General features: G+C 33.7%; 2 protein-coding genes across 2 annotated transcripts in view; one reads left to right on the top strand and one right to left on the bottom strand.

Moving 5' to 3' along the window:
* zmp:0000001168 (signal-induced proliferation-associated 1-like protein 2) overlaps positions 1 to 15,107 on the bottom strand; it is a 262,196-nt gene that overhangs the window by 58,314 nt on the left and 188,775 nt on the right. The gene's annotated exons all lie outside the window — the stretch shown is intronic.
* Positions 1 to 15,107, top strand: part of lrp4 (low density lipoprotein receptor-related protein 4) — a 107,922-nt gene that overhangs the window by 47,083 nt on the left and 45,732 nt on the right. Inside the window, 4 exon segments of the mRNA XM_051114676.1 lie at positions 3,855 to 4,001; positions 7,474 to 7,590; positions 12,438 to 12,551; positions 13,651 to 13,767. Coding sequence (XP_050970633.1) covers positions 3,855 to 4,001; positions 7,474 to 7,590; positions 12,438 to 12,551; positions 13,651 to 13,767 — 495 coding nt within the window.

Genomic DNA, 15,107 nt, shown 5'->3' with positions numbered 1-15,107 from the left:
GTTGCTCGCCACAATCATACACAGGGAAAAAATCAAATTCATTTATGAAAAGTTTTTGAGACCTTTTGAAATAAAGCTTGTGTAATTCATGCATTTCTTAATTATTCAAAATTAGTGTGTATATATATATATATATATATATATATATATATATATATTTTAATATTAATGTTTACTTTAGCTTAGTGGCAAACATCGGGTCTGTCTAGCAATATTTTGTGATTTAGTTTTTCTTTATTTTCTTAACCTAACAATTATTTTTTGATTTTTAAAGTGTGCTTCAGTGAGTTGTTGTTGTTGTTGTTGTTAGTGTTATTATTATTATTATTATTATTATTATTTATTATTTTTTTAATTTATTTATTTTTTTATATTTTAATTTTTATTTTTTTTTTTATATATTTTTAATGACATCTCTGCAAAGGCCCAGATATGTTTTGGGACTGTAATAAACATCTATTTAAATGTTCTCTCTGGCGTTGTTTGCTCCGTTTCAAAGGTATTAAGGCTAACAGTGTTTTTGACTTTGAAACAGAAATGGCAAGTCTTTAAAGCGTACATGATGAACGTCTTGCTCCATTTAGTGACTAAACATGGCATATATAACTTGATCTCCCACAAGAGAAGGGCTGTAATTATTCCAGCTTGCCAAAAAGGAGCAGAGAACCATGTGGTGCTGAGCACCAACTTCAGTCTACTTGATTCCTCACTTTTTCGTTCGGTCACTCTCTTAAAATCCTGTCCAGAGCTGCTCACGCTATCAGATATGAATGAGAGAGGAACAAATAGATGCAAATGATCTGAAATTAAGCCAAGTGCATCAAGTCATACTCACTCATGAAACATACATGATGAAGCACATACTTGAAAGAAGGGTGGTGGGCTGGAAATGGATATGTTATTAATAGACTTTTCCGCTTCCTTGAATTATTGAGTTTAGAAGAAATTGCAGAGGTTGAAGTTTTCTAACATCATTTTGTGGTGAGATGGAATTTTGGTTTGGAGCGCGCTGGATGAACTAGTATTGAATGCGTTTATCTTGTCAAGGGTCATCTTTATCGGTTTAATAATTGGCCTCGTGTGATTTTTGGGAACGTAAGCCAGTGGTGATTCTCACAAACATTCTTTGCATTTCTTTTGATAGAAACATGCAATCAGTCATTAGAAGCGTATAATAATCGGATGTTTGTGGCTAGTGACATTTTCTTGAACTTCAGATCCCAGACTGACAGCTAGGAAGTGAGAGGCAGCCAGGAAGGGGTTTGAACTGAAGGGAAAAATAAGCATTTGATTGTTGTTATTATTATTTGTTGAAATAAAGGCTGGATGCATTACAGTGTAGTTATCACAGCATGTAAATTTATTTTTACTGAGTTTTTAGCCAACCGATTTTAGAATAAGTTTAACAGCATGAACTAACATAATGTGTAATATTTAGAATTAAATGTTTAGTGTTTGTATCTTATAATCAGTGTTGGGTAGATTACTTGCATTAAACATTACAGTAAGTACACTGAATTTGCACAATAACACATTTTAAGTAAATATTACAGAGTTGTATATCCAATATTTCAAATATAGAATTAAGTAAAATGTACTTACCTAAGTTAAGTAAATTTAACAAAGAAAATTAGTATCTTTAGCTTGACCAGTAGAGATGGGTGATATACCGGTAACATTTTTTTCCCACGATAATATCGATAAAGTCTACAGTAGCATGTGTGCGATACAGTTTTGCATGTGAATGAGCCTGTTTACAAACCTGTTGTCCAGCAAAGATATAATTTATTAACATGCTTTTTCTCTAAATTAGCTTCATGACATAGTCGAGTGTTTGAAATAACCTTTTTCGATCAGACGTCGCTTCATACCACAGAAGGAGGCAGAAATCATACTATTTTATAGTATTATAAAAGCTATGTCAATTGGCATTGTGTTCTAAATATACTTTCTGTGCAATTTCTGCAACTTTCTGCATGTGTACTCAGTTATGCTCAATTTTGGGTAAAAATAGGAAAGATGATACTTTTCTCTAAAGAAACAGGATTCCCTGAATTATCGTCATTGATATCGTTAACGCAATAATGCCAGAAATTATCGTGATAAAGCCCGTATCGCCTATCCCTATTGACCAGTAAAAGTTTGAGTATTTTTACTTAGTCAAACCTTACTTGGCAATATGTTGATTTTACTTAATAAAATGTAAAAAAATAATTTGAGTCAACTTAAAATAATTTGTTACCCCGCTGCCTTAAAATTTTAAGTTAAGTCAACTCAAAAAAAAAAAAAAGTTTAGTCAACTTGAAATGTGAAGTCTTACTAAGTGACAACTTGGGTATTCAACTTATAATTTTTAAGGGCAGTCAGGTAACAAACACAGCTTTTAAATTTAACAAACCAATTTTTAAGTGTAGTCAAAGTGAATATCTAAGTTGTCCCTTAGTACAACTTAACATTTCAAGTTGACTAAACATGTTTGAGTTGACTAAACTTAACATTTTAAGGCAGCGGGGTAACAAATTATTTTAAGTTGACTCAGCAAATTGTGTCGTTTTGTTTGTTTGTTTGTTTTTTACAGTGTAGAAACAACTGAGTAAATCACAAAATAGATTTCACGAAGACATCACAACTACATAATTAGTAATGCAGCACTCACCCGAACACAGAGACTTCAATACTTGGTACACAATATACGATGGCGGTAACATTCTGTTTTCCTTAATTTTTGAGTGTGAATGTGTCATTCTGAGTAGAAAATGAGTAGATGTAATAAAATCACAGATTACTAAATCTAACAACAAAATCAATGATAAGACTGTGTAAATACAGCTGGGAAACAGGATTATTCATGTCCCAGTGCATGATGGGAACACCAGTATCAGAAAAGTTGAGTATACGCTTTAATTCTACAAGCTAGAATTGAGTACCAGTATAGATTGTACAGGTTGTGAAATTACATGAAAATTCAGAAGCATCAATCGTAATTTTTTTTTTTTTTTTTTTTTTTTTTCACATTTTACATGGCCATTCTGTACTGTCAATATAGTCAAACCTAAATGGCATGACTAAATGGCATGGAGAATCAATAAATGTATAATAATTTACTGCCGTTTAATGAATAATATCTAACTGTGTAATCCATAAAAAAAACATTTTAAAAGCATTTTAAAGTGTAATATAATCCAGTTACAAGTACTTGATTTTTGTAATTGGATTACGTCATCCAGATTTAGTCTTTTGTAAACTAATTTGCTGTGCAAGTGCTTATTATTGTCACTTGCAGACACTTTTTTTGGTTTAAAGTCCCCATAAAATGAAAATTTGCGTTTACAAGATATAAGCATTGAAAAATTAGAGTCTCTTACTTCCACCAATATGGATCAACAATTTTGATGACATCTCCCTGCACTTCAGCTTCTCATCAAACTTTCTGTCCAATCAAATGCTCTCTAGAATCCAAAGTGTCCCGCCCTATACACTATAAATACACGCTGAAGCTGTGGCTGAGATTATTTATACTTGATATAAAAACAAACAAAAAAAACTCTAATATGTCAAAAAATGAAGCCAAAATGTTGAACCTGGCTTTTTCCAGTGTGCACATTTCTGCTGGAAATATATGCAAAGTAATGCATAATTAATTAGTCAAAATGTCTCATTTGCATAGTTAAAGATATTACTACCTAAAACTTATAATACAAAAAAGTTTGAAATTCTTAATGTAATCAGTCAGCTGAGAAAATGTGTTGATATGTTTGTTAAATTCATTACCCTTTTCACCTGGGGTGTCGTGCCTTAAATGATTAAATTCCCTTGGCTAGCTGACTTCACGTTTGTTTGTGTGTGTTTTGCAGGTGTTTTAGGTGCTGCCGAATGCTCATGTGGAAGAAATCACTTCACGTGTGCGGTCAGTGCGTTTGGCGAGTGCACGTGCATCCCGGCGCAGTGGCAGTGTGATGGTGACAATGACTGCGGAGATCACAGCGATGAAGACGGATGCAGTGAGTCTCAACACACTCCTTCATGAGAATACAATCACATTATATAAATAAACGTGGTATTTATTTATTATTTCTAAGACTATTTGCTCTGAGGTAAAGCAAAAGTTCTTAAGTTATTTTGAATGGTACATGTATATGTATGCTGGAGTGTCCTTTGTTCAGTTGTTGCGGTATTGAGCACGCTTCACATGCATTTTCCATTGTTAAAGTGTTCGCAATTGAAATATTCAGAAGTCTCTTTCAGTTTGTAGTAGTTTCACACTCCATAAAACAGTAACGTGAATCTTTAGAGAACAAAAAGAGAGCTGGATGAAGTGAGAATTTATCTGCAATCAATTGAAATTGATTGTACGTCACAAAGTGCATTTACATGCACTTTAAAAGTCGATTTCAGTCAAGCTAAAGCCATCATTTGTCTTCCTAAAATGTCATGTAAATGCTTTAGCCTGACAGAAATTGTCTTTTTTTTTTTTTTTTTTTTTTTTTAGTGAAGTCTGACAAACAGACCTACATAATGCGGCGCAGCTTCATACATGTATGCAATTCTTGTAAAAAAAAGACATTTTAGTGTACTTAGACACTTGTATTTTTACAGAACTAAAATAAAATTAAGCAAAGTAAAAATTAGGGCTGTCAAATGATTAATCAAAATAAATACAAAATAAAAGTTTGAGTTTGCCTAATCTGTGTGTACTGGGTGTAATTATTATGTATATATAAATACATACAGATTAATGTATATATTATAAATATTTTTATTTTATATAATATTAATTATATGACAAAAAAAAACATATACTTGTAAATATTTCTTAAATATATACATGAATGTGTTTGTGTTTATATATACATAATAATTACACACAGTACACACATATATTAGGTAAACTCAAACTTTTTTTGTATGCGATTAATCGTTAGACAGCCTCGTAAAAATACAATGTTTTGGATGCTTATTAGCATGCTAATTCTATTATGCAGTTAGCTGAATTTTTTCACCCACTTAAGTAGGACTTAAGTACATTTTTATATGTCATTTCTAGGGCTGTCAAACAATTAATCGCATACAAAATAAAAGTTTGAGTTTGCCTAATATATGTAATTTATGTATATTTAAATACAAACACATTAATGTATGCATTTAAGAAATATTTATGGGTATATGTATTTATTATAATTTCTATATAATTTATAATATATAGAAATAAAAATATTTAACATAAATAACAGATTTCCCTTAAATATATACAGTAATTTGTGTGTATTTATATACACATAATAATTACACATAGTACGCACAGTTTATTAGGCGAACTCAGACTTTTATTTTGTATGCGATTAATCGTTTGACAGCCCTATTTCATAATTTCTTCTACTGTCTTTGAAATATGGTTAAAGTATGGCTGAATGTACTGACAAGCATTTATAATAAACTACAATATAATTAAATATAATTTCTGTTGAAACTTGTCATGTATTTAAATATATTTGAAGTTGCAATTTAGTACATTTAAAATGCATTACAATGAAGTACTTTATATGTGCTTTTAAAACGCAACAAAACATTTAAATAGATTTAAAGTGAACTTAAACGTAAAACTTTTAATTTGACATTATTGCAAAAGGTTACACACTTGAAAGTCATGAAAATGTCTCTTATTATGCCACTTAAATGGCTTTTTATTTAATTAATATTATATTTTCTGTAAGTACAATTTATTAAAAATCTACTTTAAAATTTGAAGTAAACTACAAGTGCACATTAAGCACAATTAAGCACTCTTCTTTTTCCATAAGGAACTGTTCACCTGCATTCACAGTGTAGTAAAAAAGAGGCTCAGGAATTTCCTGGCTGTGTATCAGCAGATTCAGGATGCCTCCGACATCATTCTACAGCGGCACAATAGAAAGCATCTTTTTTGCCTCACAAACGGCACCTGACAGGACTGCATGACCCCGCGGAGGGTGCTGTGCTCGGCTGAGCGTGTCCACCTCTGCAGGGCCATACAGAAGACACTTTCTCCAGGAGGTGCAGAACAAGCACCAGGAAGATCATTAAGGGCCGTCGCCATCCTAACAATGGGCTTTTCTCAATGCTGTGGTCAGAGAACTCAGGAGTTTCTTCCTCTAAAATTCTATAGATTCTTAATGAGAAGCAACACTGAAGAGCTGCTACACAGAACACACACCAACATGTACACTCATTTCAGTATATACACGGTTTCTATAATGGTTATCTTATACACACATACTGTTTAAAGGGAGTTGATTCACATGGATTGTTCACAACATTTTTTCGAAACATTTTGATTTGTTTTGGTTACATGAACTTTTAATGGATGGATTTAAATGTCTTGTGTTTGACTAAAAATATTTGTTTCGAAGATGAATGAAGGTTTGTTATAACATGTTGATGACTAAATGACATTTTTTCAAATCCAATTCAAGTAGGGTTGCAAAAAGATGGAAATTGTTTGGAAAAATAACAAAACATTTCATCATTTTGGAACTTTTCCAGAAATTTTGGGAAAATTTCAGGAATTTTTAAAAAACTTCCCGGAAGTTTTCGGACATTTTCTGTAAATTATCCACCTCTTTCAACCCAAAATACAATTTTGAAATTTTGTAATTACGAAATTGCAAATGCTGTACAGATTTACTTAAGTCCTACTTAAGTAGGTCATAAAAAGCACTCCAAAAATTCAGCTAATTGTATATAATATAAATTTAAACTGTAACACAGTTTTATTTAATTGCAGCGTGTAATCAAATTAAAACATCACATTAATTCACACTTATTCTGAAGTATATTCTAGTTGGAGGCTTTATCAGTGATTTCTAATATAATACGATATAATATTTATTCATGTTTAGGGTTTTTTATATTTTCAGTTTTCATTTAAAATTTTTTTTTTTAGTAATTTTAGATGGTTTAAGAAAAAAAGTTTTATTTTTATTTCAGTTTTAGTATTTTTAGTACTTGATCTTCAGCTTATTTCAGTTAACTACTTTTTTAATTTTGAGTTTATTTTGTTACATTTTGTTTGTTTAAATCTTTTGTTATATTTATATTTCATTTAGTTTTTATTTAAATTTTTAATTGTTTTAGTTTTGGTTAACAATAACCATATAGCATGTGTAATGTGTGCTGTGTGCATAGCAGTTATACTGTTTTCTGAATGCATAGCAGTTATGTTGTATAAACTCTTTTTATGCACCGAGTACAACATTATGTTTATTATGCTATTTTACGTATTATATATTTAGCAAATAACTATGACCACTACTATTTTTTTTTTTTATAACAACAGCTACAACAATAACTACTAATAACTACTAGTACTTAAGTACTACTGCTACTACTACTATTATTATTAGTCAGATTTATTTATCATTCAAAATGTCAAAAGTTGAAATATGTATTTGTCTTATTTAATTGGTTAATCGGTTTTACTTTCCTCCATTCCTTCAGTATTGCCCACATGTTCACCGTTAGACTTTCACTGTGATAATGGAAAATGCATCCGGCGCTCGTGGTTATGCGATGGAGACAACGACTGTGAGGACGACTCTGATGAACAAGACTGTCGTGAGTACATTTATTAATTATTTGTGTTATAGTTTAAAGACGAAAGAACTTGTTTGCATATTGTTTTTCCAAGACTGATGTGAAGCTCTGCTAACCTTAAGTTCTGTGTCACCTTTTATTTATTCAAAATGGCATATTTATGAATAGCGTTTGTCACAGACTGGCTTGTACAGAATGCTAGTACTCAATGAGCAAGTGCAAGAAAAAAGAAAATTCAGTTAGGTCTCATTATTAGGTCTCAAAATGAAAACATTTAAAAGTACCTGTTTTTGTCTGTACAGTGTCAATAGATAGAGACCATCCTTTTAAGCTACAAAAAGATAAAAGCTATCAAAATGGGTTTTGAGACACATGCTGTATATTCTAGTGATATGAAAACATATGATAAGGTTTGAACAAACCAAGAAATGTCATTTATTATTTAGTGAAAATCTTGACCTCGGGAGTTGCTCTCCCGTGTGCATTCATGAGTGCATGAGAGCAGCAGCTCTATCATAAATTAATTATGCTATCATTATTTTATGACACCTTTTGTGTCGTTTTGAAGCTCAAAGATGGTCACTATTGACTGCAACTCCAAGACTACAAGGACAAGCAGAAGATGCAAGCATGTAATCACATCCAGGTCCAGTGCCATGTATTCATGTCCCCTTAAAGGGAAGATTCATCTAAAAAAACGGAAGTTTTGTCATCATTTACTCACTCTCAAACACAAAAGAAGATATTTGAAGAATGTTGGTAGCCAAAGAGTTGCTGGTAGCCATGAACTTCCATAGTATTTTTTGAAAATACTACCAACATAATTCAATATATCTTATTCTGTGTTCAGTATAGGAAGTGAGTAAATTATTACAGGATTGTCAGTTTTAGTTGAGCTATCCCTTTAATAGAGGTAAACTATAACGGCCTTAAATGTTAGACAGGACTTGTGAACATACAGCAGCATGGTTTTTGATGACCTTTGAAGAAAGAGGGGTCCACACAAGAGAAATATTGTCTATTTTCATAAAGAGAATGACAGTAATCAAGTCAGAATGAAGTAAAAGCTTGTATAAGAGGTTCCAGATCCTTGAATGACAAAATTGGTTACGCTTTAATTGTCACGAGGTGGAATAAGACCGCAGATTTGATCACATTTTAGTTCTGAATCAGAAATTACTCCTAAAGGTCTTGCTTTTTTCACACAAATTAGAGGTTTAGTATGAGTAAAATGTATATATAGCTAAATATCCAATAGACTTTGAATAATCATATCAACTCCAGAGAAGTAAATAAGCTTGAGCCTCACATCTAAATGTGTTTGCCGGGGTCACGCTTGCCAATGATTGGTAAATTGGGAAGGTTTACTGACCATAAATATGTTACTGGCCATAAAACCTCATTTTGCATATGTTATTAAAATAGAAATATGTTTAGAAAATGTGCCAGTCGGCGGTTGGTTTTTGGACTGGGTTGTGCGTTTTCTGTCACACTTATTTTATGAATTCTTGTGCCAGGCTGAAAATCCTTTACTTCATTTGCCGACCTACAAAAAATTGCTTGTAAATCTCTCATTATGCTATATTCAATCTTTTTATCAACTTGTTTTCTATGCTTTTCAGTTAGCATAGGTTTTGTATTTCTCTATGAAACTGGTCGTAGGTCCTATTGATTCGAGCTTATGCACTTCAGTGTTTGAGAGAAAAAACATTATTTGTGACCCTGGACCACAAAACCAGTCTTAAGCAGCACTGAGGTATTTATAGCAATTGCCAAAAATACATTGTATGGGTCAAAATTAACAATTTTTCTTTTATGCCAAAAATCATTAGGATATCAAGTAAAAATCATGTTCCATGAAGATATTTTGTAAATTTCCTGCCGTAAATATATCCAAACTTATTTTTTGATTAGTAATATGGATGGCTAAGAATTTCATTTGAACAACTTTAAAGGCGATTTTCTCAATTTTAGGTTTTTTTTTTTTTTTTTTTTTTTTTGTGTCTTAGGCAAATATTGTCATATTCTAACAAACCACATATCAGTGGAAAACTTATTTATTTAGCTATTATTTAGCAATTTACACTTATGACTGGTTTTGTGGTCCAAGGTCACATTTGTGGGTAGTTTTTGATAATATTTACTCAAAAACTGAAGTTCATAAGCTCAGATCAATTAGGCCTATGAGCAATCAGGTCCAGAAAGAAATACAAAACCTGTGCTAATTAGAAAGAAAACGAGTTGATAAAAATTGAATCCAAAGTTAAGTAATAATACAGCAAAAGAAAGAAAGAAAGACTGTTATACCCCTGTTAGCAAAATCATCCAGTTTTAGTCCAATGCATTAATATTAACTACCATTTCTGGGAAAAAGAAAATCCTCTGGGTCAAAATGACCAGAACACAACATGAGGGTTCAATCTTTAATTGAATATTTGAAGAGTTCAGATGCAAAGGCCTCTAAATCCATCTGACGTCTTTCTTTGAAATGAGCATTTCTTTCTGGCTACTTTGTATACTTTTCTATGCAAGTACTGGTACTTCTGATTGGGTTGAGGCTGGAATTTAGCAAGTCTGAAGTAAAAGTATTTGGCGGACGTATACTATGTGTCGAGAGCATACACTCATCATTATCATTATCATTATCTCATTTGTGACCAAGATGGCTTTTAGCTGGTTTTGCATCTGAGCTCTTCATTTATTCTCCCTCATGTATAATCCATTTTAGCAAGTTAATTAAAGGAGAAGTCCACTTTGAGAACAAAAATTCACAGATAATATACTCACCCCCTTTTCATCAAAGATGTTCATGTCATTCTTTCTTCAGTCGTAAAGAAATTATGTTTTTTGAGGAAAACATTTCAGGATTTTTCTCCATATAATGGACTGAAATGGTTCCCCAAGTTTGAACTTCCAAAATGCAGTTTAAATGCGGCTTCAAACGATCCCAAATGTGGTTGTAAACGATCCCAGCCGAGGAAGAAGGGTCTTATCTAGCGAAACGATTGGTTATTTTCATAAAAAAAAAAATTTTTAATACAATTTAAATACTTTTTAATCTCAAACGCTCGCCTTGTCTTGGCTGCCTGAGCTCTGTGTATTCTGGTTCAAGACAGTTAGGATATGTTGAAAAACTCTGATCGTATTTTCTCCCTCAACTTCAAAAATCATCCTACATTGCTGCAGTACCGACCCACTTTTTGCAAAGTGAACATGCAAAGAAGATCAAACACCCTTAACAAAAAAGGTAAAACAGTGATGTAGGGTGATTCTGAAGTTGAGGGAGAACATGAGATGGGAGTTTTTCGACATACCCTAACTGTCATGATCTGGGAAAAAAAACAGAGTTGAGGGAGAGTAAGACAATACAAGCATTTGACATTTAAAAAGTGTATAAATTTATATAAAAAAACTATTATTTTTACGAAAATAACTGATCATTTCACTAGATAAGACCCTTCTTCCTCGGTTGGGATTGTTTGAAGCCGCATTTTCGAAGCTGCGTTTTGGAAGTTCAAACTCGGCAGAAAAGTCCTAAAATGTTTTCCTTAAAAACATAATTAATAACATAATAATAAAAAGACATAAACATCTTGATGACAAAGGGTGAGTACATTATCTGTAAATCTTTGTTCTGGAAGTTGACTTCTCCTTCAATGTCTTCTTTTGTAAGATGTAAGTTGTGTATGTATATGGAGCAAAATAATTTATTTCATAGCAGTCCTTACCATTGTAACATATTTTAATGCTGTAGAGAGGCAGTATGTCTATCTGTGAGGCAGAAAACAGAAGCAACAATAGTCTTTGCATCTGACCCATATTTCTCAGCGCTGTACTCTTGAGGCTCATGTCTTGATGGGGGGTCTGTCTGCCATAAGCTTTCCATGAATTTTTCATTCGTTTCCACCACACTGCATCGTCTCTTACATTCAACGTCTCCCTTTCTGCTTCTGTCTGTCTTTTTGCTTTATATTATCAGTTAAAATATCAATAGCGTGTGATAATTCACACTTCCTTTGTATTAGTGGCATGTAATAAAAGCAGCAGAATGACTGCTACATGTGTATTTTGATTCATTTTGTAGCATTTTTGTCTGAGAGATTTGTATCTATATGCGTTTTACTGGAGCTGTTAAACTAATATGCACCTTTTAATGGGCAATACTGGAAAAAGCATGAGGGATTTCATTCGTTTTTTGTTTTTCCAGCATGCTTTGCAGTATGTGAAATATGATTTGTGCATCTGGCGGGTAAAAGAGCGGTGGAGCAGAAATACACCGGTGTGTGTGTGTCTGTCTGGCGCGGCAGGTGGTGTAAATACAAGCAGCATCAGATTTAATGCCGCTGTTCTGGAGTCCAGTACTGGTGTCAATAAAATGCTTTGAGCGCCACCAGTGCATTGGATTGTGTCGCTGCAGTGTGTTGCACTTTTTTTTTTTTTTTTTTAAACCTCACAGGAACAATAAAAAAAAAAAAATGCTAAAAGTATGCTCACCCTCAGATCATCCAAGATGTAGATGCATTTGTTTCTTCATCAGATTTGGAGAAATGTAGCATTCCAGTGGATCTTCTGCAGTGAATGGGTGCCGTCAGAATGAGAGTTTAAACAGCTGATAAAGACTGGACTGAATTGGTGTTGATTACTTGTGGATTATTGTGATGTTTTTATCAGCTGTTTAGACTCTCATTCTGACGGCACCTATTCACCACAGAGGATCCATTGGTGAGCAAGTGATGCAATGCTACATTTCATCAAATCTGATGAAGAAACAGTCACCAAAATCTTGGATGAACACAGTTCATGTTTAATCCATGTTTTAACCCATTACTGACATTTACAACATCTGTATGATTTTTGTTTTTGAGCAGCTCCACGAGAATGCGAGGAGGATGAGTTTCATTGTCAGAATGGATACTGTATCCGCAGCCTGTGGTACTGTGATGGAGACAATGACTGTGGAGATAACAGTGACGAGCAATGCGGTGAGATCATTTATATATAGCTCTTTCAGGATGATTTAAGGTTCTAAAGGTGTGGAAACCTGGTCTAGGCACGTCTTGCGTGTTGGAGGTGTCTAACCAATTACGACAAGCAGGTCAGCCTTGATTGTAATTGGGATCATCTGGTCTTAGTCACAGACCTGCCAGGACACAGTGGGAGCTGCAATACAGAGCAAAACAGAAAGAAGAAAACAGAACAGACACGCAAAGCATTGCAACAAGTTTAGCACACGCCCTTGGATGTAAAATAACCAATGGCATAAAGCCCTTTGTAAAAAGTGCACTTGTAGGGAAGTTTAACATTTAAAAAGTATAGTTTAAAAACTGTACTTGCAGATGATGTAATATTAATCAAATGAATTAAAAAGGACACTTAAGTATACTTAGAGTACACTTTTTGACAGTGATGTCAAATTAGAAGATTTAAAGTTTAATTTTAATACGTTTTAATAATCTTCAGCATTGCTTTAAAGTAGTACACTTATTTTGATGTGTTGACTAACACAATGAGTGCAAAGTACTTGATTATAATCAATATTATATTATATTTCAATATTAGTTATTCAATATTACATTTGAAGTTAAGATATTTTAAGTTTATTAAATTGCAACTTTATGTCAGTTAGTAAAGGTGCAGTACTCACCCTTGAAGAGATCTGACTTCTTTGTTTAAAATGACATTTTGTTCATTATTCAGACCTTCGTCAGACGTGAAAATGCAACTACTTCATTGTATTTTACATTTTATCTTAAATGCTTGTGTACATTCAGCAAAGATTCCTGCACTTGCAGCAATGACAGCTGTGCAGATCTTATGTTCTAGCCATCAGTTTATTAAAGTATTCACATTATGTTTTCAACACAAGGTTGTCTAATCAGTTCTTCAAGGTCTGTGCTATTCCTTTGTGCCATTTTTTTCAGATGAGGTGGATTTAGGGTGTATCTTGTTTTTAATTTCTGCTGAAATGTACTGAACTTTCTGCCAAGCAACCTTCCTCCCATCCCAGTACATAAAATAAATTAAAAAAAAATTCTCACTGCAAGAATTTCAATGCCTTTTTGTGCTTGTATGTGTGTCCAGATAAGAGGAAGTGCTCTGATAAAGAGTTCCGCTGCTCTGATGGAAGTTGCATCGCAGAACACTGGTACTGTGATGGAGACACCGACTGCAAAGATGGAACTGATGAAGAGAATTGCCGTAAGCTGATTTTGAGTTTCTGAGTGTACTTATTTTTCAGATGAATGTCTCTACTTCTCTCCATGCAACCATTGATCCATGCATCCGTCAGTGCATCATTGTTGTTGTTGCTGCTGTTTATTGTTGCATACATGTTTCCAACTATTGTCAGTGCATCCATCCATACATACTTTCAATCATTCATCAATCATGCATCATGTATCCGTCTATCCAACCCCCCGTCGTGCATCCATCTATCCATCCCCCCGTCCCTCCCTCCCTCCATCCATGCATTTGTTTATTCATCCATCCATCCATCCTTGCATCCATTAATCACGCATCCATGTTTCTGTCTTTCTGTCTATGCATCTATCATCCATCCATCTATCCACCCAAGCATCTATTAAGCATCCATCAATCCATTCTTGCATACATCATGCATTCATGTTTACATCTAACATCAGTGCATCCATCCAACCATCCAGCCATCCATGATGCATCCATTCATGATGCATCCATCTATCCCTCCCTCTTACCCTACAATGCATTCATCATGCAAGCAACCACCAATTTTGCATCCATCCATGCATCCATCCATCTATGCATCTATCCATCCATCAATTCTTGCATCCATTCATCATGCAGCCATCATGCATCCATCCAGCATGCGTCCAATCATGATGCATCCATGAATTATGCATCTGTCTGTCCATCCATCCATTCATGTATCCATCCGTCCAAACATCCAATCATGCATCATGCATCCATCCGTCCATCCAGCCATTCATGATGCATCTATTCATGATGCATCCATCTATCCCTTCCTCCTACCCTACAGTGCTTACATCATGCAGGCATCCATCCATTTTGTATCCATCCCTCCATCCATGCATCCATCATGCATCCGTCCATCTATGCATCCATCCATCCATCCATCAGTTCTTGCATCCATTCATCATGCGTCCATGTTTCCATCTATTGTCTGTAGGGGTGACCACCTGTCCCATTTTGTGTTGTACCGCACAGCATTTCCACCCTTTGTCCCGCACGTCGCATATTGAGAAAATGTCCTGCATTTTCTTGAGTGTGTTGGTTTTTAATGATCATTAAGAAAACGTCCATGCGTTCTTTTGCCTTTTTAAGAACACACGGAAAAACATGATATTATACACTTATTTTAACCAACAAAAAAAAAATCGATGCAGCTTTCAGACGCGACTTTATTCTTATTTTAATAGTTCGTTTGAGGTGGTTTCTATGGCGTTATTTTAATAATAATGTGCTCTAGACATTTTTCATTTATGCGAAGCACATCTCTTCTCTCGCAGGTGGATTCTCTTCACTCATAAAAATGACGTGCT

The sequence above is a fragment of the Labeo rohita genome, chromosome 7, assembly GCF_022985175.1.
Source record: "Labeo rohita strain BAU-BD-2019 chromosome 7, IGBB_LRoh.1.0, whole genome shotgun sequence".
NCBI classification, from domain to species: Eukaryota; Metazoa; Chordata; class Actinopteri; order Cypriniformes; family Cyprinidae; genus Labeo; species Labeo rohita.
This window is presented reverse-complemented; position numbering and strand designations above follow the sequence as displayed.